The sequence below is a fragment of the Macaca mulatta genome, chromosome 3 (genome assembly GCF_049350105.2).
Source record: "Macaca mulatta isolate MMU2019108-1 chromosome 3, T2T-MMU8v2.0, whole genome shotgun sequence".
NCBI lineage: Eukaryota > Metazoa > Chordata > Mammalia > Primates > Cercopithecidae > Macaca > Macaca mulatta.
In genome coordinates this window covers 44,061,710-44,085,164 of record NC_133408.1, presented here as the reverse complement: position 1 = coordinate 44,085,164, position 23,455 = coordinate 44,061,710, and the positions used below count along the sequence as shown (strand labels likewise).

Here is a 23,455-nt window from a genome sequence, read left to right as displayed (position 1 = left end):
CTACTCAGGAGGCTGAGGCAGGAGAATCACTTGAACCCAGGAGTCACAGGTTGCAGTGAGCTGAGACTGTGCCATTGCACTCCAGCCTGGGTGACAGAGGGAGACTCCATCTCAAAAAAAAAAAAAAAAAAAAGTTTTTTAGTGGAGCTTTTAGGATTTTCTATATATAAGACCACGTTGTCTTAAAACAGGGATGATTTGACGGCTCTTCTCTAGTTTGAATTCCCTTTATTTCTTTCTCTTGACTAACTGCTCCGTCTAGGACTATGGACCTCCGTCTAGTACTATTGAATAAGAGTGGTGAGGGTGGGCATTTATATGTTGTCCCAGTTCCAAGAGAAGAAACTTTAAGCTTTTCCCTATTCAGTGTGATGTTAGCTGTGGATTTGTTACATGTGGCCTTTATTGAGTTGACATACATTCCTTCTATGCCTACTTTTTTCAGAGTTTTGTCATAAAGCAATGTTGAATTTCCTCAAATGCTTTCTCCTCATCTCTTGAGATGATTACATGGTTTTTGTCCTTTGTTCAGTTGATGGGATGCATCACATTTATTGATTTGCAAATGTTGAACCATCCTTGTATCTCTGGGATAAATCCCACTTGATCATGGTGAAGGATCTTTTTAATGTGCTGCTGGATTTGGTTTGCTAGTATTTTGTTAAGGATCTTTGCATCTATGTTCATCAGGGATACTGGTCTGTAGTTTTCTTTCTGTGTTGTGTTCTTGTCTGGTTTTCATATTAGGGTAATGCTGGCCTTGTAGAAAGACTTTGGAGGAATCCCTTCCCCTTTAATTTTCTGGAAGAGTCTGAGAAGAATTTGCATTGGTGCTTCTTTAAATATCTGGTAGAATTCAGCGGTGAATCTGTGGTTCTTCTTTGACAGTTTTTTTTTTTTTTTTTTTTTTAGTTTCTCTCTTTCTGCGCAGGCTGGAGTGCATTTGCATGATCTTGGCTCACTGCAAGCTCCACCTCCCAGGTTCAAGTGATTCTCCTACCTCAGCCTCCCGAATAGCTGGGATTATAGGTGCGTGCCACCACGTCTAATTTTGTCTTTTGTTTTTTTTTTGTTTTGTTTTGTTTGTTTTTTGAGACAGAGTCTCGCTCTGTCGCCCGGACTGTAGTGCAGTGGTGCAACTTCAGTGGTGATTTCCGAGATTTTGGTGCACCTGTCATCCAAGCAGCCTACACTGTACCCAATGTGTAGTCTTTTATCCACTCCCATCCCAATCTTGCCTCCGAGTCCCCAGAGTCCATTGTATTTTTTTTTTTTTTTTTTTTTGAGACAGAGTCTCGCTCTGTCGCCAGGCTGGAGTGCAGTGGCGCGAACTCGGCTCACTGTAACCTCCACCTCCAGGGTTCAAGCGATTCTCCTGCCTCAGCCTCCAGAGTAGCTGGGATTACAGGCGCCTGCCACACTGCCCGGCTAATTTTTTGTACTTTTAGTAGAGCTGAGCTTTCACCATATTGGCCAGGCTGGTTTTGACCTCAGGTGATCCACCCGCCTCAGTGTCCCAAAGTAGTGGGATTACAGGCATGAGCCACCACGCCAGGTTGACCATGCTTTTCTTAAGCCACCAAAGTGGTAGAATGTCATCCCGATATGGGACCTCTGGCTAGGGGGGCGTCGGGTTTCGATTGAGGGCTGTCTCCCTGGGGATGTCCTTCCTAGAGGCTCGGCGACCTCGTGCTGTGACTCTGTGATGACCCCGCGGCCTCTTCACCCGTGCAGCTTCTCCCTCGTGTGGATCCGGTGATGGCGGATGAGGTTCGCCTTCTGGGAGAAGGTCTTCCCGCAGTCGGAGCACTGGTAGTTTCCCCCCATGTGGGTCCGCCTGTGCGGCAGGAGGCAGGAGTTCTGGGAGAAGGTCTTCCCGCAGTCGTAGCACTGGTACGGTTTCCCCACCATGTGGGTCCGCCTGTGCGGCAGGAGGCAGGAGTTCTGGGAGAAGGTCTTTCCGCAGTCGGAGCACTGGTATGGTTTCCTCCCCATGTGGGTCCGCCTGTGCGGCAGGAGGCAGGAGTTCTAGGAGGAGGCGTTCCCGCACTCGGCGCAGCCATGGGGCTTCCCCTGGTGTGAGTCCTCCGATGCAGGATGAGGTAGGACTTCTGGAAAAAGGCCTTTCCGCAGTCGCCGCAGCCGTACCGCTTCTCCCCCGTGTGGATTCTGGCGTGGATGAGGAGACACGATTTCCGGGAGAAGGACGGCCCGCATTCCCTGCAGCCGTAGGGCTTCTCCCCCGTGTGGATTCTGGCGTGGATGAGGAGACACGATTTCCAGGAGAAGGACGGCCCGCATTCCCTGCAGCCGTAGGGCTTCTCCCCCGTGTGGATTCTGGCGTGGATGAGGAGACACGATTTCCGGGAGAAGGACGGCCCGCATTCCCTGCAGCCGTAGGGCTTCTCCCCCGTGTGGATTCTGGCGTGGATGAGGAGACACGATTTCCGGGAGAAGGACGGCCCGCATTCCCTGCAGCCGTAGGGCTTCTCCCCCGTGTGGATTCTGGCGTGGATGAGGAGACACGATTTCCGGGAGAAGGACGGCCCGCATTCCCTGCAGCCGTAGGGCTTCTCCCCTGTGTGGATTCTGGCGTGGATGAGGAGGCACGATTTCCGGGAGAAGGACCGCCCGCATTCCCTGCAGCCGTAGGTCTTCACCCCCGTGTGGGAGCGACGGTGCTCGATGAGGCGCGACTTGTGGGAGAAGGTTTTCTCGCACTCGGAACACCTGTAAGGCTTTGCTCCCGCGTGAACTGTCCCCGGGACACAGAGGCCTGCCCTCTGGAAGATTGTTTTACCCCTTCTGCCGTCTCTACCGGGTTTCTCCTTTGTTTGAGTCCCTGTTTGTCGGGGCAAACTTTCTCCCTGGAACCACGCCCCCGTTCACTGCACGCAAAGGATTTCTCCCCCGTGTGGACCCCGTGATGCACCATGAGGGCCGATCTGCAGGAGAAGGCTTTCCCACACTTGGAGCATGCGTGGGGTTTCTCACTACTGGCTCCTTGAGCTGCAGGAAATCCCTCGTCACAGCTTAAAGCACTTCCACACTGGTGACGTCCGCGTGCATTCGCTCCTAAAGGTGGAGTTTCAACTTTCGAATAGAGGAACAAGTTTCCACCGCCGTCGCACTCAAATCTCCTCGTCGCCAGGTAGGCGTTAGGAGTGAAGTCCAGGTTACACATCAGACTCTTTCCACACAAGTCACCTGTGTGGACCTGCTGTTTTGATGGAACGAGGTTTGGGCTCTGATGGAGTTTTTTTCCTAGTTCATTACATTCATGAAGCTCATTTCGGGTCCAGTCTTTCTTGTCTAGGAACGTATGGCTCAAATGTTGGTCTTGGTCTTTCTGTTGGCTATCTGGCTGGGTAAAAACTTGCCAAACTTCTAGAAAAAAATAACACAAACTTTTTTTTTTTTTTTTAGACGGAGTCTCACTCGGTTGCCCAGGCTGGAGTGTACTGGCGTGATCTTGGCTCACTGCAACTTCTGCCTCCCAGGTTCAAGTGATTCTCCTGCCTCAGCTTCCAGAGTAGCTGGGATTACAGGTGTCGGCCACCATGCCCAGTTAATTTTTGTATTTTTAGTGGAGACAGGGTTTTACCATGTTGGCCAGGCTGGTCTTGAACTCCTGACCTCAGGTGATCTGCTGGCTTCGGCCTCCCAAAATGCAGGGATTACAGGCGTGAGCCACCATGCCTGGCCATAAATTTGTTAATCTTGGAGTATTGTATCACAAAAGTATTGAGGAAAAGCTTGAAGGGAGGATTCATTTTGTGGTTTCAAGTCTAATTGCCTGTAATCGGAGCTGCTCAGGAAGCTGAGGTGGGAAGATTGTTTGAGCCTGGCAGGTTGAAGCTGTAGTGAGCCATGATCACACCGCTGCACTCCAGCCTGGGTGATGGAGGGAAACTCTGTCCCAGAAAGTAGTAAAACCCAGTGCCCGGTCCCTCCCTTGAGGCCCAGGTTACACGAGGCCTTCACTATCCACACTTCCTATGTTCTCCTGACCTATGCTCCCTTTCATTCCGTATACCAACTGGATTTTCTCAAAGCATGAGGTCCTTTTTGTTGTTGTTGAGATGGAGCCTCACTCTGTCGCCAGGCTGGAGTGCAGTGGTGCAATCTCAGCTCACTGCAACCTCAGCCTCCTGGGTTCAGGCGATTCTCCTGCCTCAGCCTCCCAAGTAGCTGGGATTACAGGCACCCGCCACCATGCCTGGCTAATTTTTTGTATTTTTAGTAGAGACAGGGTTTCACCGTGTTGGTTAGGCTGGTCTCGAACTCCTGGCCTCAGGTGATCCACCCACCTCGACATTCCAAAGTGCTAGGATCACAGGCATGAGCCACCACGAGGTCTTTATTGTTAAAGGAATTTTCTTAGAGCTAGCAGCATTTTCTGCAGTGACTTATCCTCACATGGACCTAAGGATCTTTATGATGTCCAACAGAAGAATACTAGAGTCCACACAAGCCATCCTGGCCTCAGAGTCAGACTCCCTGCTGTCTCCTGATGCCTGTATTACCACTTTGTTTTTGTTTTGGGGACAGGGTCTCACTCCGTCATGCAGGCTGGAGAATGGGGGTGCAATCATGGCTCACTGCGGCCTCAAACTCCCTTGCTCCAGCGATCCTCCCACCTCAGCCTCCCAAGTAGCTGGGACTACAGGTGCATGCCACCATGTCCAGCTAGTTTTTAAAACTGTTTTTGTAGCTATGGGGGTCTCACTATGTTGCCCAGGCTTGTCTTGAGCTTCTGGCCTCAGGTGATCCTCCTGTCTTGGCCTCCCAATTAGCTGGGATTATAAAAATTAGCCAGGCACGGTAGCTCATGCCTAGTTTCTTTTTTTGTAGAGATGTAGTTTTGCTATGTTACCGGGCTAGTCTCGAACTCCTGGCCTCAAGCAATTCTTTTGCCTCAGCCTCTCCAAATGCTGAGATTACAGGCATGAGCCACCACACCTGGTGTATCTTCATTTACATTTTAAATCAAAGACACTACCTGCTGCCTCACCTCTGAGGCTCATGTCCGACTCAAGGGAGTCACTCCTCTGTTTAGAAGTTCCCGGCTGTGTGCAGTGGCTCACGCCTGTAATCCCAGCACTTTGGGAAGCCAAGGTGGGCAGATCACCTGGGGTCAAGAGTCTAAGACTCAACCTGGTCAACATGGTGAAACCCCATCTCTACTAAAAATACAAAATTAGCCAGGCATGGTGGCACATGCCTATAATCCCAGTTACTTGGGCGACTAAGGCAGGAGGACTGCTTGATCCCGGGAGGCAGAGGTTGCAGTGACCCAAGACTGTACCACTGCATTCCAGCCTGGGTGACAGAGAAAGCCTCGCTCTCAAAAAAAAAAAGTTCATGGCCAGGTGCAGGGGCTCACGCCTGTAATCCCAGCACTTTGGGAGGCCGAGGCAGGCGGATCATCTGAGGTCGGGAGTTCAAGACCAGCCTGACCAACATAGAGAAACCCCATCTCTACTAAAAATAAAAAAAATTAGTCAGGCATGGTGGCACATGCCTGTAATGCCAGCTACTAGGGAGGCTGAGGCAGGAGAATCACTTGAACCTGGGAGGCGGAGGTTGTGGTGAGCCGAGATCGCACCATTGCACTCCAGCCTGGGCAACAAGAGCAAAATTCCGTCTCAGAAAAAAAAAAAAGAAAAAAATTCCTGAGCTGAACTGCTGAATTTCTGAAAGGTGAAGACCACCTGTTCATCTCCATCAGATTTCTAGTGTGAGACCCAGCCAAGGGTATTTTTAAAGTTCCCCAAGTAATTTCGGTGTGGATCATCAATTAATTAGCAGTGTCCTGAACAAATGTTTGACAAAGAATCCTTGTCCTGATCCAAAGAGTGATTAAAGGAGTGTCCCCCAGAGCTTCTTGAAGAAACATGGACAAATGAAATAACAGCTCTTCTCCCCGTGGGGTTATACTGAGTACAGCCCATTAGGCAGAATGGAGCCATATTACACCGTCTTGAAAGAAGAATGTAAAAGTCATATAAAAGGTCATATACCAGGCTGGACAGTAGAGTAACCAGATGCATGAAGTAGACAAAGCTGACATTAACCTCTAAGATCGGCCAGGCACAGTGACTCACACTTGTAATCCCAGAACTTTAAGAGGCCGGGGTGGGAGGATCGCTTGAGCCCAGGAGTTCAACACAATCCCGGGCAACATCGTGAGACCCCATCTCTACTAAAAAACATGGAAGATAAGCCAAGTTTCTTTCTTTCTTTCTTTCTTTTTTTTTTTTTAAAGAGACAGGGTCTCGCCCAGGCTGAAGTGCAGTGGTGTGATCATAGTTCACTGCAACATCGACCTCCTAGACTCAAGCAATCCTCCAGCCTCAGCCTCCCAAAGTGCTGGGACTACAGGTGACAGCTGCCATGACTGGAGGGTTTAATTATTTCTGATTCCATTACTGGTGCTAGCTGATCTTTGATTTTTGTTTTTCTGAGATGGGGTCACGCTCTGTTGCCCAGGCTGGAGGATCCACAGCTCACTGTAGCCTCAACCTCCTGGGCTCAAGTGAACCTCCCTCCTCAGCCCCCGATTAGATGAGACTACAGGCGCACGCCCCATACCCGGCTAATTTTGTGTTCTTAGTAGAAACGGGATTTCACCATGTTGGCCAGGCTGGTCTCGAAGTCCTAACCTCATGTGATCTGCCTGCCTTAGCCTCTCCAAGTGCTGGGATTACAGGCGTGAGCCACCATGCCTGGCCCCTGAATGAGCGTTTAATAGAAAAGATGCTGCCAACTCCAAATAACCCAGCCCCTTCGTTTTTTACAGCAGAAACTTGGTGATCAGCATGATGCCACGCGAAGGTAAGCTGGGAGGGAGACAGCAGTGATTTAAAGTCATCAAGTTGGCCAGGCGCAGGGGCTTATGCCTGTCATCCCAGCACTTTAGGAGGCTGAGGTGGGCGGATCACGAGGTCAGGAGATTAAGACCATCCTGGCCAACATGGTGAAATGGCATCTCTACTAAAAATACAAAACTTAGCCAGGTGTGGTGGTACGCACCTGTAGTCCCAGCTACTCGGGAGGCGGAGGTTGCAATGAGCCGAGATCGCGCCACTACACTCCAGTCTGGGTGACAAAGTAAGACTCCATCTCAAAAATAAATAAAGTCATTAAGTACACTAAAGGACAGGAATAGCTTTCACCAGTTTGTGGGTGTGAAGAAGAGAATGGGGACTAAATTATACGTGTAGCAAATATGTTTTTAAGGCATTTCACAGTGAAAGAAAAAGATGAAAAGAACAACAAATGGCACAAAGTAATAGCTGTTTTAACAAAGGGCAGATGAATGAATCTCTGAACACAGGAGAAAGCCTGTTTTATAACCACAGGGAAAATACGGAAAATTCTACAGGAAGACTTAGCAATCGAGGTCTTAGTGTGGACAGCAGAGCAGAATCAAAGGACAAATGAAAATAGACGGTCAGGCATATGGCTCATGCCTGTAGTTCCACCTACTTGGGAGGCTAAGGCAGGAGGATCATGCGAGCCCAGGAGTTTGAGACCATCCTGGACAATATAGGGAGAACCTATCTCTACAAAAATGAAAAAAAAAAAAAAAGAGCTCAGTGTGATGGCATGTGTCTGAAGTAGCAGCTACTCAGGAGGCTGAAGTAAGAGGATCGCTTGAGTCCGGGAGTTGGAGGCTGCAGTGAGCTACGATCACTCCATTGCATTCCAGTCTGGGTGACAAAGCAAGACCGTCTCTCAAAACAAGAAAAAAGAAGGCCAGGAGCGGTGGCTCATGCCTGTAATCCCAGCACCTTGGGAGACAGAGGTGGGAGGGTCACCTGAGGTCAGAGGTTCAAGACCAGCCTGGCCAACATAGTGAAACCCCATCTGCACTTAAAAAAAAAAAAAAATTAGCTGAGCATGGTGGTGGTGCGTGCTTGTAATCCCAGCTACTCAGGAGGCTGAAGCAGGAGAACAGCTTGAACCTGGGAGGCGGAGATTGCAGTGAGCCAAGATTGTACCACTGTACTCCAGCCTGGGCAACAGCCAGACACTCTCAAAAAAAGAAAAAAAAATAGAATGCGCCTTTCTCTAAAATCCAAGGACAGGAAAGGAATCGTGTAGTGATGTGTGCAGGTGGCAGGATCACTGAGGCATCTCAGGGTTTAGGGCCAAATGTCCACAGCTGCTTGCAAAGATGCCAGGCTTTTTGTTGTTGTTGTTGTTGCGATGAGTCTCGCTCTGTCACCAGGCTGGAGCACAGTGGCGCAATCTTGGCTAACTGCAACCTCTGCTTCCCAGGTTCAAGCGATTCTCCTGTCTCAGCCTCCCGAGTAGCTGGGACTACAGATGCGTGCCACCACACCCGGCTAATTTTTAGTAGAGACGGGGTTTCACTGTGTTAGCCAGGATGGTCTCGATCTCCTAACCTCATGATCCGCCCGCCTTTGCCTCCCAAAGTGCTGGGATTACAGGCATGAGCCACCGCGCCCAGCCAAGATCCCAGGCTTTTAAGCCCAGTTGCCTGAAACAAGAGGACATCCGGCAGGGTGCCATGGCTCACGCCAGTAATCCCAGCACTTTGGGAGGCCAAGGCAGGTGGATCACCTGAGGTCAGGAGTTTGAAACCAGCCTGACCAACATGGTGAAACCCCGTCTCTACTAAAATTACAAAATTAACCAGGCATGGTGGCACGCGCCTGTAATCCCTGCTACTCAGGAGGCTGAAGCAGGAGAATGGTTTGAACCTGGAAGGCAGAGGTTGCAGTGAGCTGAGATTACACCACTGCACTCCAGCCTGGGTGACTAAGACTCCATCTCAAAAAAAAAAAAACAAAAAAAACAAAAAAAACGAGAACATCCGTAAGTTCTCCTTTGTAGAATTCCAGGAGCCTCATCCCGTGGCCCCCTGCAGGCCACCCACTCACCTAGGAAGCTCCATGTCCATATCTCTTCCTCCTCCATCCATGGCTCCTTCCCCTGCTCCAAACTGGAGATCACAGCTGGTTTGCTGACTTGACACCCTGTTCGGGAGAAACAGTTAAAGGATTTGTGCTGAGCCAGCTGGGCCTTCCAAGCAAGCAGACAGTTCAGCTTGCAAAACAAACGGTGGCGTCTCAGCCAGAGAAGAGCTGTTTCACTTGGCCGGTAACTTCACAAGGACCCCAAATGGGATCGAGACTCTTTGACCACTGAAACCCAAGGCCAAGCACTTTTATTTTTGACACAGGGTCTTGCTCTGTTGCCCAGGCTGGAGTGCAATGGCACAATCACAGTTCACTGCAGCCTCAACCTCCTGCACTCAAATGATCCTCCCGTCTCAGCCTCCCAAATAGCTGGGACTACAGGCATGCATCACCACCCTCAACTAATTTAATTTTTTTTTTGTAGAGATGGGGTTTTGCTCTGTTGCCCAGGCTAGTGTTGAACTCGGACCTCAAGTGATCCTTCCATTTGAGACTCACAAGTATCTGGGACTGCAGGCACATGCCACTATGCCTGGCTCATTTTTTAATTTGTATAGATCGGGTCTTGCACCTGTGGCTCAAGCAATCCTCCCACCTCGGCTTCCTGAAATGCTAGGATCACAGGCATGAGCCACCATGCCCAGCCTAGCACTTTTAGTGTGTGAGCAGTTCTTATACAACTAAGAAAAAGAGTTCATGTAACCCGAGGACCACGGGGAAGTCCTCCTCACCCAGAGAGAGCAGGTGGCTGTAGTTCTCCAGCATCACATCCGGTACAGGGTCCTCCGCTCCAGGTCCAGGTGCTGCCACTCTTTCCAGGTGAAGCCCACAGCCACGTCCCCGAATGACAGTGACCCCTGGGACAGCACATGGCTGATGAATGTGGAGTGGCTGGCACTGGGTACCATGGCAAAGGCGTAGAGGAGATTGCTCTTACCACCTTCTGAGGTCCACTCTCCCCATGTTAGGTTAGGTAGGAAGCTGAGCACGCCCCTAACTTTGTACTACACTTTGTGGAAGAGAAAACAAAAAAATCATTAGAAAAAATATCTCGGCCGGGTGCAGTGGCTCATGCCTGTCATCCCAGTACTTTGTGGGGCTGAGACGGGCAGATTGCTTGAGGTTAGGAATTTGAGACCAGCCTGGCCAACATGGTGAAACCCCGTCTCTACAAAAAACAGATTAGCTGGACGTGCTGGTGGGTGCCTGTAATCCCACCTACTAGGGAAGTTCAGGCAGGAGAATCGCTTCAACCCAGGAGGCGTAGGTTGCAGTGAGCTGAGATCCTGCCCTTGCACTCCAGGCTGTACAACAGAGTAAGACTCCATCTCAAAAAAAAAAAAAAAAAAAAAAATCTCACTACTGGATCTCTTCATTCCTACTGGATCTCTTCATTCCTTCAACAATCAAGCACCTTTCAAGGACCTGGCACGCTGCCGGTGTTCTACCAGGTGCTTGGGGTCAAGGGCTAAACACAAAATCGTTCCTGTTCTACAGGTGCTTAGAAGTGTTGCTGCAGATGAACACATGAAGAGAGCTGTACCGTAAGACTACGCTGTAGGCGGTGGTAGACATGTGGTTACATACAGAATGGACACGAGGAAGACAGCAGCCAGATCCAACGTACTGTCAAGTGAAGCTTCCTAGGAGGTCACGGGCGAGCAGAATCACGAAAGATAAACAGAGTGATCTGAGGTCTGAAGGATATTCCTAGCAAGAGGCCTGGCATGGGCAAAGGAGGCACGGAAAAGTCTGGTAGGAGCCACAAAGAGAATGAAAATGCAGGGTGTAAGGTGTGTGCGGGAGAGGGAGAGAGCGTGCGTTGAAGTGCCTGTTTTTTTTTCCCCCTGTAGGAAATGGGGACTTGCATCTCACGGTATTTAAGGAGGGGAACTACAGATGATCTGATGTGGAAAAAAGGTGGGAGGTGCCAGACGGGAGGATAGCAGGAGCTAAATTAGCGCACGATTCTAATCCTCAATGTAAGCTATGCTCAAAATTAAAACAGCAAGAGAAATGCAGAGAAGGGATTCCACAGATGCAGAACAGGGCTTGGCCTCCTTCACCCCTCCCATCCCCTCTCTATGAATTAAAGACCCCCATTTAAACATTTTTAATTTATACCTATTAGAAGAAAATATGAGGGTATATATAATACACATAATATATAGATATTATCTATTATATCTATATATTATATATAGACATATAGAGATAGTTTTTTTTTTTTTTTTTTTTGGAGCGTGTTTCGCTCTTGTCACCCAGGCTGGAGTGCAGTGGCGCAATCTTGGCTCACCGCAACCTCTGCCTCCTGGGTTCAAGCGATTCTCCTGCCTCAGCCTCCTGAGTAGCTGGGATTACAGGCATGCACCACTACGCCTGGCTAATTTTGTATTTTTAGTAGAGACAGGGTTTCTCCACGTTGGTCAGGCTGGTCTCGAACTCCTGACCTCAGGTAATCCGCCCGCCTCAGCCTCCCAAAGTGCTGGGATTACAGGTGTGAGCCACTGCCCCTGGTCTTAGATCTTTTTGAGACAGAGTCTCTCTCTGTCCAGGCTGGAGTGCAGTGGCGCAATCTTGACTCACCACAACCTCCGCCTCCTGGGTTCAAGCGATTCTCCTGCCTCAGCCTCCTGAGTAGCTGGGATTACAGGCATGTGCCACCACACCCAGCTAATTTTATTTAAATTTTTTGTAGAGGTGGGGTCTCACTATGTTGTTTAATGAATTTTAGTTTAGATAATTTGAGGCCGGGCAGGTTGGCTCACATCTGTAATTCCAGCACTTTGGGAAGCCGAGGCAGGTGGATCATTTGAGGGCAAGAGTTCAAGACCAGCCTGGCCAACATGGTAAAACCCCATCTCTACTAAAAATACAAAAGAATTAGCTGGGCATGGTGCCGGGCACCTGTAATCCCAGCTACTCAGGAGGCAGGAGAAACACTTGAACCCGGGAGGCAGAGCTTGCAGTGAGCCGAGATCGCGCCACTGCATTCCAGCCTGGATGACAGAGCAAGAGTCTGTCTCAAAAAAAAAAAAAAAAAGTGAGGGTTGGGGTGCTTTTGTCACTATGGTGGAGCTCAAGGGGGGATGCTGGGTAGAAAGGGCTGCAGTGGGCACCCCGGACACATGCTGCTGGGGTGGTGAGGGATGCTCATAGGCAAATGGGTGACCCAAAGTGTCCCCAACGGTGGGACAAGCATGTGCAGAGGAGGGTCAGGAAGCAGGGCACAGCCTGGGGGCAGCAGCAGGGACCGGGAGCTACGTGGGAGGGGGAGAGGCAATCCACAAAGAAGCCCAGATCTCCAATCACCCTAAGGAGCCTGGGTTCTCTTCCACACTCCGATCTCTAGAAAACTTATCACCAAGGGCTAAAGGCTGCTGAAGCCAATGACTTTCTTTTTTTGGGGGGGGGATGGGGGTCTCACTGTGTTGCCCAGGCTGGAGTGCAGTGGTGCAGTATCGGCTCACTGCAACCTCTGCTTCCTGGGTTCAAGTGATTCTCCTGCCTCAGCCGCCCAAGTAACTGGGATTACAGGCACACACCCAGCTAATTTATGCATTTTTAGTAGAGACAGGGTTTCGCCATGAGGCCAGGCTGGTCTTGAACTCCTGACCTCAGGTGGTCTGCCCACCTCAGCCTCCCAAAGTGCTGGGATTACAGGCATGAGCTATAGTATATGTACATGTACATACATATAAATATAGAGTTAATGTAGTTTACATACACATCTAGTATATATAGACACAATGTCTAGTTTTATACATACACAATGTCTACATAGTTAATACATGTCTTTGTAATTTCTATGTAATTTATTCATATATAATTTCTATATAAATATATAATGCTAAGTAAATATATAATTTCTGTAGATATGCCTCTCATGGGTTTATTCATGAAATAACATATGAAAAACACAGAGACTACAAAAGTGCTGGACAGATAGCGTTGAAACGGGTCATTGTCATCTTTAGTGCCCAGATTGCCCTAACAGGGAGTCATTTCCAGTGGCACTTGGCTTCCTACAAAACAGTGGCTTCTGTCCGGGCGCAGTGGCTCCCTCCTGTAATCCCAGCACTTTGGGAGGCCGAGGCGGGCAGATCACAAGGTCAGGAGATCGAGACCAGCCTGGCTAACATGGTGAAATTCCGTCTCTACTAAAAATACAAAAAAATTAGCTGGGAGTGGTGGCGGGTGCCTGTAGTCCCAGCTACTCAGGAGGCTGAAGTAGGAGAATGGCGTGAACCCGGGAGGTGGAGGTTGCAGTGAGCTGAGATTGCGCCACTGCACTCCAGCCTGAGTGACAGAGTGAGACTCCACCTCAAAAAAAAAAAAAAAAAAAAAAAAAAATAGTGCTTCCAAGGAAGACAGCAAGTGAAACGTCCAGCTTCACAGACAGGGCAGGTGTGGCTCGCCACCTTGTTCTAGCCTCTTCTACTGCTCTGAGACATTTCTGGTGTGAAACACCCAGACATCCCTGGCTTCACAAAGCACAAAGAAACCCAGGCTCTGTGAGCATTTTCCTTCCTGGAGTGGACAGTGGTAAACTTCATGAGGCCTCATCTTCCTCTGGGACCAACCCCTTCCTGCCCTGTGCACAGCTGCCCGGACAGAGGGCCTAATACACCTGAGCCAGGCTGGACCAATGGAATCCTCCCCAGAGAGCTTTCAAACTGGATCAGTGAAAGGAGGCTCAGTCCCTCACCGCGGCAGAACTTGCAGCTGTCAGGAGACAAGCTGTGGCTATGCTATTTCTGGCCACATTGACAAAGTCAGCCTGAGAAGAAAGTCACAGAAGCAGAGAACAGGGAACAAGAAAGATTCCTGGCGATACCTGGGTTGCCAGATGCCTCTGGAGCCCGACTGCACACCTGCTCTTCCCAAGGCTTGTGTGCTGCCTTATAGATTTTTTTTTTTTTGAGACAGGCTCTCCGTCTGTCACCTGGGCTGGAGTCCAAAGGCATGATCACAGCTCATTGCAGCCTCGACCTCCTAAGCTCAAGTGATCCTCCCACCTTAGCCTCCCGTGCAGCTGCAAATACAGGCATGTGCCACCACGCCTGGCTAACTTTTGTATTTTTTGTAGAGACGGGGTCTTGCCACATTACCCAGGCTGTTCTTGAACTCCTGGCCTCAAGCAATCCTCCTGCCTCAGCTTCCCAAAGTTCTAGAATTACTTTTTGTTTTTTAAATCCTAACCTACTTCTAGTTAGATTTCTGGCTCTTACAACTTCAAGATTAGAACTTGAATTAGAACTTCTGACCAGTGCACTCCACACTCACACATTCCTAGAACCTGGGGTGAAGAGCGGAAGAAGGAGAAAGCTTCCAGACTGATGGAAAACACTGATGTCACTTACATGCAAAGAGAGCTAGCAGCCAAGGGGGCGGATCACCTGAGGTCAGGAGTTCGAGACCAGCCTGGCTAATACGATGAAACTCCATCTCTAAAAATACAAAAATTAGCTGGGCGTGGTGGTCCATGCCTATATTCCCAGCTACTCGGGAGGCTGAGACAGGAGAATCACTTGAACCCAGGAAGGGGAGGTTGCAGTGAGCCAAGATCGTGCCACTGCACTCCAGCCTGGGTGACAGAGCAAGACTCTGAATCTCAAAAAAAATTTTTTTTAATTTAAAAAATAAAAACCATCATGGCAAGCAATTTCAGACGAGATCAGGCACGTTCCGGGTGGTGTGGCGGTAGACATGGCAGGTCATTTCAAGAACACGCAGTTCGTTCATTCGTTCCTCTAGGTAATGCAGTGTTACATCCAGGTCACTTGGCGCCACACAAGGCTGTCTCTGTAGGCCTGAGTGTTCTGCATCCTCAAACCAAACCAACAGAACCACAGATGGCAGCTTTGGCATAATACCTGCTGTTTACACAGAGGGGAAGAAAACTCGCAGGAGATTTGTTGTGGTGTTTCTTTCAAGGTGGTTGTTATTGAGGAATGGGTCTGCTACATCTCGCATACAAAGATCAAATATATCTTTAAATGCCCGAAAGAGCTGTATTTCCCCTGAGAAGTAGACACAGTTGTCTAAAACAGACAACACAAGTCGTATATTAGATGTACTCTGCCTGCCTTTTTTTTTTTTTTTTTTTTTTTTTTTTGAGACAGAGTCTCGCTCTCGCCCAGGCTGGAGTGTAGTGGCGCAATCTCGACTCACTGCAACCTCCGCCTCCCAGGTTCACGCCATTCTCCTGCCTCAGCCTCCTGAGTAGCTGGGACTACAGGTGCCTGCCACGCCCGGCTAATTTTTTGGTTTTTTAGTAGAGACGGGGTTTTGCAGTGTTAACCAGGATGGTCTTGATCTCCTGACCTCGTGATCTGCCTGCCTTGGCCTCCCAAAGTGCTGGGATTACAGGTGTGAGCCACTGCGCCTGGCCCTCTGCCTGCCTTTTTAAAGTGACAGGAATGTCAGATATAAATTTACAAGCATCAGGCTGGGCGCGATTGCGCAATGGCGCGATCTCAGCTCACTGCAACCTCTACCTCCTGGGTTCAAGCAATTCCCCTGCCTCAGCCTCCCGAGTAGCTGGGATTACAGGCACCTGCCACCACACCTGTCTAATTTTGTATTTTTATTTTTATTTGTTTTTATTTATTTATTTTTTTGAGACAGAGTCTCACTCTGTTGCCCAGGCTGGAGCGCAGTGGCGTAACCTCAGCTCACTGCAAGCTCTGCCTCCTGGGTTCATGCCATTCTCCTGCCTGAGCCTCCCAAGTAGCTGGGACCAGAGGCGCCCGCCACCACGCCCAGCTAGCTTTTTGTATTTTTAGTAGAGACGGGGTTTCACCGTAGCCAGGATGGTCTCCATCTCCTGACCTCATCATCCGCCCGCCTCGGCCTCCCAAAGTGCTGGGATTATAGGTGTGAGTCACCGCACTGGGCCATAGTTTTGTGTATTTAGTAGAGACAGGGTTTCACCACGTTGGCCAGGCTAGTCTCGAACTCCTGACCTCAGGTGATCTGCTCACTTTGGCCTCTCACAGTGCTGGGATTACCAGTGTGAGCCACCACGCCCAGCCTTTATTAGTCATGTTCTTATCAGCATCCGAAATCCCTGCTGAAAAAGCGCAGTAGAAAGATGCCACACTCACCTGGGCCATGGTTCTTCTTTGCTGTTGTGGGAAAGCAGACACCTGTGAAGGCAGACGTCGGGATGGGGAGAGAGGATGTGAGAGGCCACGCTTGTCCAGGGGCTCCTGATCAACTGCTGGGACCACCCCCCACCCCACCCATTGCGGGCACAGGTGGGAGAAAACCTTCTCTGAAGGGTCCCCATTATCAGAGCAAAGCCCTCACCTTGGAAATGTCACAGGGACTCACTCTTGTGAGGCCTGACTTGGATTTTTTGTTTTTTGAGATGGGGTTTCACTCTGTTGCCCAGGCTAGAACACAGCGATACAATCATGACTCAATGCAGCCTTGGACTCCCAGGCTCCAGTGATCCTCCCACCTCAGCCTCCCGAGATGCTAGGACTATAGGTGTGTCACATGCCCAGCTTATATATATATATATATATATTTTTTTGAGACAGAGTCTCGCTCTGTTGCCCAGGCTGGAGTACAGTGGTGCGATCTCTGCTCACTGCAAGCTCTGCCTCTTGGGTTCACGCCATTCTCCTGCCTCAGCCTCCCAAGTAGCTGGGACTACAGGTGCACGCACCACACCTGACTAACTTTTTATATTTTTAGTAGAGAAGGGGTTTCACCGTGTTAGCCAGGATGGTCTCGATCTGACCTCGTGATCCACCCACCTTGCCCTCCCAAAGTACTGGGATTACAGGCGTGAGCCACTGCACCCAGCCATGCCCAGCTGATTTTTTAACTTTTTGGTAGAGACAGGGTCTCACTGTATTGCCCAGGCTGGTCTCAAACTCCTGGGTTCAAGCAATCTGCCTGCCTCAGCCTCCCAAAACCTTGAGATTACAGGGGTGAGCCACCATGACCGACTGGAGTTTTTCTTAATGAGTATGTGTATCTGTGTCTCAGTAATCAATGTGCAATTTACTACAACCCCCACCCATTACCAAAAAATGTAATTATTAGAAATTTATTCTGAAGAAACAGGCCGGACACAGACGCTCACGCCTGTAATCACCACACTTTGGGAGGCTGAGGCAGGTGCATCACCTGAGGTCAGGAGTTCAAAACTAGCTTGGCCAAAATGGTAAAACCCCATCTCCATTAAAAATACAAAACTCAGCCAGATGTGGTGGCAGGTGCCTGTAATCCCAGCTACTCAAGAGGCTGAGGCAGGATAATCTCTTGAACTTGGGAGGCAGAGGTCACAGGGAGCCGAGATCGTGCCGTACCACTGCACTCCAGCCTGGGTGACAGAGTGAGACTCCATCCCCCCAAAAATATTGTAAGAAAACATTTTTAAGGGGATGGGGTCTCCGCCTGTCGCCCTGGAGTGCAGTGGTATGGCACAATCTCGGCTCCCTATGACCTGTCCCTGTAATCTCAACTACTTGGGAGGCTTTTTTAAGCAATCTTGGCTTCCTGCAACCTGTTCCTCCTGGGTTCAAGTGATTCTCATATGCCTCAGCCTCCCATGTAGCTGGGATTACAGGCGCACACCAGCACGCCTAGCTAATTTTTTGTTTTTTTACTAGAGATAGGGTTTCACCATGTTGGCCAGGCTGGTCTCCAACTCCTGACCTCAGGTGATCCACCCGCCTTGGCCTCCCAAAGTGCTGGGATTACAGGCATGAGCCACCGTGCCTGGCCTATTTTTATTTTTTGTAGAGGCCAGGCATGGTGGTTCATCCCTGTAATCCCAGCTACTTGGGAGGCTGAGGCAGGAGAATCGCTTGAGCCTCGGAGGTGGAGGTGACAGTGAGCTGTGATTGCACCCCATACTCCAGCCTGAGCAACAGAGTGAGGTTCCATCTAAAATACTTTACATATATATATATATATACACACACACATATACACACACACACATATACATATATGCTTTTTGTAGAGTAAGGGTCCTGCTATGTTGCCGAGGCTGGTCTTGAACTCCTGGCCTCAAGTGATCCTCCCGCCTTGGCCTCCCAAAGTGCTGGGATTACAAGCATGCATCACTGTGCCTGGCCTGTTTCTTGTTTGTATACATCAACTACAAACTACAGCACATGTAATAAGTTTGTAAACATACATCTATAAAGAAAAAATTCTGGGCCAGGCACAGTGGCTCAAGCTTGTAATCCCAGCACTTTGGGAGGCCAGGGCGGGTGGATCACTTGAGGTCAGGAGTTTGAGACCAGCCTGACCAACATGGTGAAACCCCATCTCTACTGAAAATACAAAATTATCCGGGCATGGTGGCTCATGCCTGTAATCCCAGCTACTTGGGAGGCTGAGGCAGGAGAATTGCTTGAACCGGGGAGGCGGAAGTTGCCATGAGCTGAGATCGCGCCATTGTACTCCAGCCTGGGCAACAAAGCAAAACTCCATCTCAAAAAATAAAATAAAAAGAATCTGAAGAAAACACAAAACACACAGAATATTAACAATGATTATCTTTGCATGGTAGGATTTTGGTTTGGTTGGTTTTATTTCTTCAGATAGGGTCTCACTCTGTCACCTAGGCTGGAGTGCAGTGGCACATTCACAGCTCGCTGCAACCTCTGCCTCCTGGGCTCAAGTGATCCTCCGGCCTCAGCCTCCCAAGTAGCTGGGACTACAGACACATACTATCATATCCAGCTAATTTTTGTATTTTTTCTGGAGACAGGGTTTCACTATGTTGCCTAGGCTGGTCTCAAACTCCTAGGGGCTCAAGTGATTCTCCTGCCCCAGCCTCCCAAAGTGCTGGGATTACAGGCATAAGCCACCTCACTGGGGGGATTTTTTTCTTTTTTTTTTTTTTTTGAGACGGAGTCTCGCTCTGTCGCCCAGGCTGGAGTGCAGTGGCCGGATCTCAGCTCACTGCAAGCTCCGCCTCCCAGGTTTACACCATTCTCCTGCCTCAGCCTCCTGAGTAGCTGGGACTACAGGCGCCCACCACCTCGTCCAGCTAGTTTTTTGTATTTTTTTAGTAGAGACGGGGTTTCACCGCATTAGCCAGGATGGTCTCGATCTCCTGACCTCGTGATCCGCCCGTCTCGGCCTCCCAAAGTGCTGAGATTACAGGCTTGAGCCACCGCGGCCGGCTGAGGATTTTTTTCTTAACGTATTTTTTCTAATTTCTTCAACAATAAACTGGTGCTGTTTCATATGCAAATATTTCATAAGAATATACATGCATTTTACTGGGTTTTCTCCTCATGGGCTCCTATCAATGTCCTTCCCCTGGCGAAAGGAAAGCCATGGGGAGGGCTGAAGGTGGAGAAGGTGGGACGGGGCAAGTCTTAGCCATGATTGTGGAACAGTGCAAGAAGCCCCTGGCTGGTGCTCGGGAGCCCTGGGCGTGAGTGCCAGCTCGCCCTCTACTGAGCCTGGCAGTTCTGAATGTCTCTCTCACACCCATTTTGTTTAGTCTTTGACATGAGAAGGAGAAGCAAAAAACTCAGGTTAAGCAAGCAAATTCTGGCCAGGTGTGGTGGCTCACGCCTGTGATCCCAACACTTTGGGAGGCCAAGGCAGGTGGATTACCTGAGGTCAGGAGTTTGAGGCCAGCCTGGCAAACAGGGCGAAACCCCATCTTTACCAAAAATACAAAAATTATCCAGGTATTATAGTGGGCGCCTGGAATCCCACCTACTCGGGAGGCGGAGGCAGGAGAATTGCTTGAACCCGGGAGGCGGAGGTTGCAGAAAGCCAAAATCGGTCACTAAAAAAAAAAAAGGAAGCAAATTCTATGGCTTGACATAGTGTAAGAGTTTATTTACTCAAGCTTGTTCAACCCACCTTATTTTGTTGTTGTTTTGGTTTTGTTTAGCAGCCTGAGGCCATGGCTTTTAGTTTCTGTCTCTACTGCTAAGTGGAAAAGAGGGATGAGGAAGGGGCTTTACTGGCCCAACCAGAAACAGAAACTAAAAAGCTATGACTGTGTTCTCTCCCTTGCACACCCCTGGTTCCATCGTGGTAGAAGCCAGGTCCGGAGGTGCCAGTGGGATGGGCAGAGCGGACGCTCGGGCTGCACAGGCAGGAGAGGATGATGGGAATTGCAAATGATCCAGAGACAGCGTGGGCCGGGCTTGTCCTCTGAGAACCAGGGACATGCTCTGGCCCTGAGCCCGCAAACTTGCACTCCCTAAAGCAAGATCCTCTTTCTCTTCCTAGCAAGGCTTCCACTCAATTGAAACCTAGATGATCCCTTGACGTGACCACCCAGGTTTACTCTGTCCCCAAGCGGGCTGGGGCCATTTCAGGTACATGGACCTTGGGTTTTTTATGGAGTTTCACTCTTGTTGCCCAGGCTGGAGTGCAGTGGTGTCATCTTGGCTCACTGCAACCTCCGCTTCCCGGGTTCAAGCGATTCTCCTGCCTCAGCCTCCCGAGTAACTGGGACTACAGGCAGCTGCTACCACACTCAGCTAATTTTAGTATTTTTAGTAGAGACAGGGTTTTGCCATGTCAGGCTGATCTCGAACTCTTGACCTCAGGTGATCCGCCCACCTCGGCCTCCCAGATCGCTGGGATTACAGGCAAGAGCCACCGTGCCCGGCCCCAGGTACACGGACGTTGGGAGCTGCCACCCTCCACGTGGCCCTCCGGCTTCAGCCCTAAGCTATGTGAAGAGGTCTCAGAACTGGGGTCTCGCTTTCCAAAGCAGATTCCTGCTCCCTGCTGCCAAGTTCTTCTTCACAGGAATGTTTTACTTCCGGCATGCCTGGGCCTCTAACACTTGCGCAAATCCACTTGGCTGCCAAGGCTCCGCTCCCCTACTGAGAACTTACCTTCAGGTGGGGACTCAAACTCCAGCCTCTGCAGCTCTCGGGACCGGGGTAGAAACAAGCTTGAGGTGCTGAGAGGAGTGACCCACCTTCCTGACAAAGTCCGATCCTGAGCTTCTGCAAAGACACGAGGAAAACCCGAAATTACAATGACGCAGTGAGGCTCACATGAAAACATTAGCACACCTGTCACCTCAGCACTTTGGGAGGCTGAGGCAGGAGAATCGCTTGAGGCCAAGGAGTTTGAGACCAGCCTGGTCAACAAACACCCCGCCTCTACAGGGGGAAGAGAAGACATGAGCAGGATACCTTTACCCCGATGGAGAGAAACCAATCGGTGGCAGAAGGGAAAGTCAGAAAGCCTGGAACACAAGACGGAGTCCATGCTGTTTCTGGCTTTGAAAATGGAGGGACCGGCTGGGTGCGGTGGCTCACGCCTCTAATCCCAGCACTTTGGGAGATCGAGACGGTGGATCGCCTGAGGTCAGGAGTTTGAGACCAGCCTGGCCAACATGGTGAAACTCCGTCTCTACTGAAAATACAAAAATTAGCCAGGTGTGGTGACGCCTGCCTGTAATCCCAGCTACCAGGGAGGCTGAGGCAGGAGAATCACTGCAACCCGGTAGGCAGAGGTTGCAGTGAGCCAAGCTCACACCACTGTACTCCAGCCTGGGTGACAGAGCGAGACTCTGTCTCAAAAAAAAAAAAAAAAAATGGGGGACCCCGTTGGAAAGCAAGCTGGTGGGCTTAGGGAGCTGAGTGTGGCCCCCAGCTGACAGCCAGCAAGGAATCAGGGACCTGAGTCTTAAAACAGAATTCTGCAAATCACCTTAAATGCACTTGGAAGCAGATTCTTCCCAGAGCCTTCAGCTAAAAGCCCAGCCCCAGCCTACACGTTCCTTTGAGCCAGGGGCTACCTGGAGCGTGGAACCCATAGGCAAGGCCGCCAGAATTTCTGACCTCCCAAACTCTGTGTAAGTGGGTGTGGTTTTAGTCACCAAATGAGTGGCAATCTATCATACAACAATAGAAAATTACTACAGGCTAGGTGTCGTGGCTCACGCCTATAATCCTAGCACTTTGGGAGGCTGAGGCAAGTGGATCACTTGAGGTCAGGAGTTTGAGACCAGCCTGGTTAACATGGCGAAACCCTGTCTCTACTAAAAATACAAAAATTAGCCAGGCATGGTGGTGCATGCCTGTAATCCCAGCTACTTGGGAGGCTGAGGCATGAGAATCACTTGAACCCAGGAGGCAGAGGTTGCAGTGAGCCAGGATTGCACTGCTGCACTCCAGCCTGGGTGACAGAGTAAAACTCCATCTCAAAAAAAAAAAAAAAAAAAAAAAGCAAGCATAAAAGCAAACCTGAATATCAAAACAAAAATATATACATTGCATAGATCCCACTAACTCAAAAAACAATAAAATTAGAAAATAAAAAGAATGCAAACAAATATTTAAACCCCTAAATATGAAATGAATCCATACTTGAAAATATTCCCAAAGAAATACCAGGCCTATATGTTTTTTAGGAATTTTATCAAACTCTCTTCAAGACTTTTGCAATGTGTAGAAGTGGTTCATTCGGGTTTTCTATGTCAGTCAATTTTAGCAATTTACAATTTTCTACAAATATGTCTTACTTAATTTCAGATTTATGCCATTAAATGATTTATAGTAACATCTCATTTTTTAAAAATCTACTGGCCAGGCGCGGTGGCTCACGCCTGTAATCCCAGCACTTTGGGAGCCCGAGGCGGGTGGATCACCTCAGGTCAAGAGTTCGAGACCAGCCTGGTCAACATGGTAAAACCTTGTCTCTATTAAAACTGCAAAATAAAAAATTAGCTGGACATGGTGGCACATGCCTGTAGTCCCATCTACTCAGGGAGGCTGAGACAGAAGAACTGCTTCAACCCAGGAGGTGGAGGTTGCAGTGAGCCAAGATCATGCCACTGCACTCCAGCCTGGGCAACAGAGTGAGACTTCATCTCAAAAAAAAAAAAAAAAGCCCAGGCACGGTGGCTCACGCCTATAATCCCAGCACTTTGGGAGGCTGAGGCGGGCAGATTGCCTGAGGTCAGGAGTTCGAGACCAGTCTGGCCAACATAGTGAAACCTCATCTCTACTAAAAATACAAAAAAATTAGCCGAGCGTGGTGGCGTGTACCTGTAATCCCAGCTACTCCAGAGGCTGAGGCAGGGGAGTTGCTTGAACCAGGGAGATGGAGGTTGCGGTGGAGCCAAGATCGTGCCACCGCACTCCAGCCTGGGCGACAGAGCAAGACTCTGTCTCAAAAAAGAAAAGAAAAGAAAAGAAAATCTACTGTATCTGAAATGATCTTGTCTTCCATTCTAAAAATAGCTTATTTCTATTCTCCCTTGATCAGTGCAGACTGAAGTTTGTCTAATTTATTAGTTTTAAATACAAACCAAATTTTTTTGGGGAGGTGGTTTAAACAAATCCTTTCCAATAAATGATTTTAGCTTTTTTTTTTTTTTTTTTTTTTTTTGAGACAGAGTCTCGCTTAGTCGCCCAGGCTGGAGTGCAATGGCGCGATCTCGGCTCACTGCAAGCTCCGCCTCCCGGGTTCACGCCATTCTCCTGCCTCAGCCTCCCGAGTAGCTGGGACTACATGCGCCCGCCGCCTCGCCCGGC

The 23,455-nt window shown here is 49.5% G+C and overlaps 1 protein-coding gene across 10 annotated transcripts in view; it reads right to left on the bottom strand.

Annotated features, from left to right (window-relative positions):
- LOC114669804 (uncharacterized) overlaps window positions 1–23,455 on the bottom strand; it is a 51,782-nt gene that overhangs the window by 23,433 nt on the left and 4,894 nt on the right. For 6 of the 10 annotated variants that reach the window (XM_077996134.1, XM_077996136.1, XM_077996135.1 and 3 more), the window contains exons 2-4: window positions 20,801–20,914; window positions 16,061–16,102; window positions 8,913–9,008 (exon numbers count right to left, since the gene is read on the bottom strand). In XM_077996134.1, the coding sequence (XP_077852260.1) occupies window positions 8,913–9,008; window positions 16,061–16,102; window positions 20,801–20,914 (252 nt within the window). Of the gene's footprint in view, window positions 1–8,912; window positions 9,009–9,682; window positions 9,961–16,060; window positions 16,103–20,800; window positions 20,915–23,455 lie in introns of all 10 variants that reach the window. The other 4 variants (XM_077996143.1, XM_077996144.1, XM_077996141.1 and 1 more) reach the window with 2 other exon arrangements.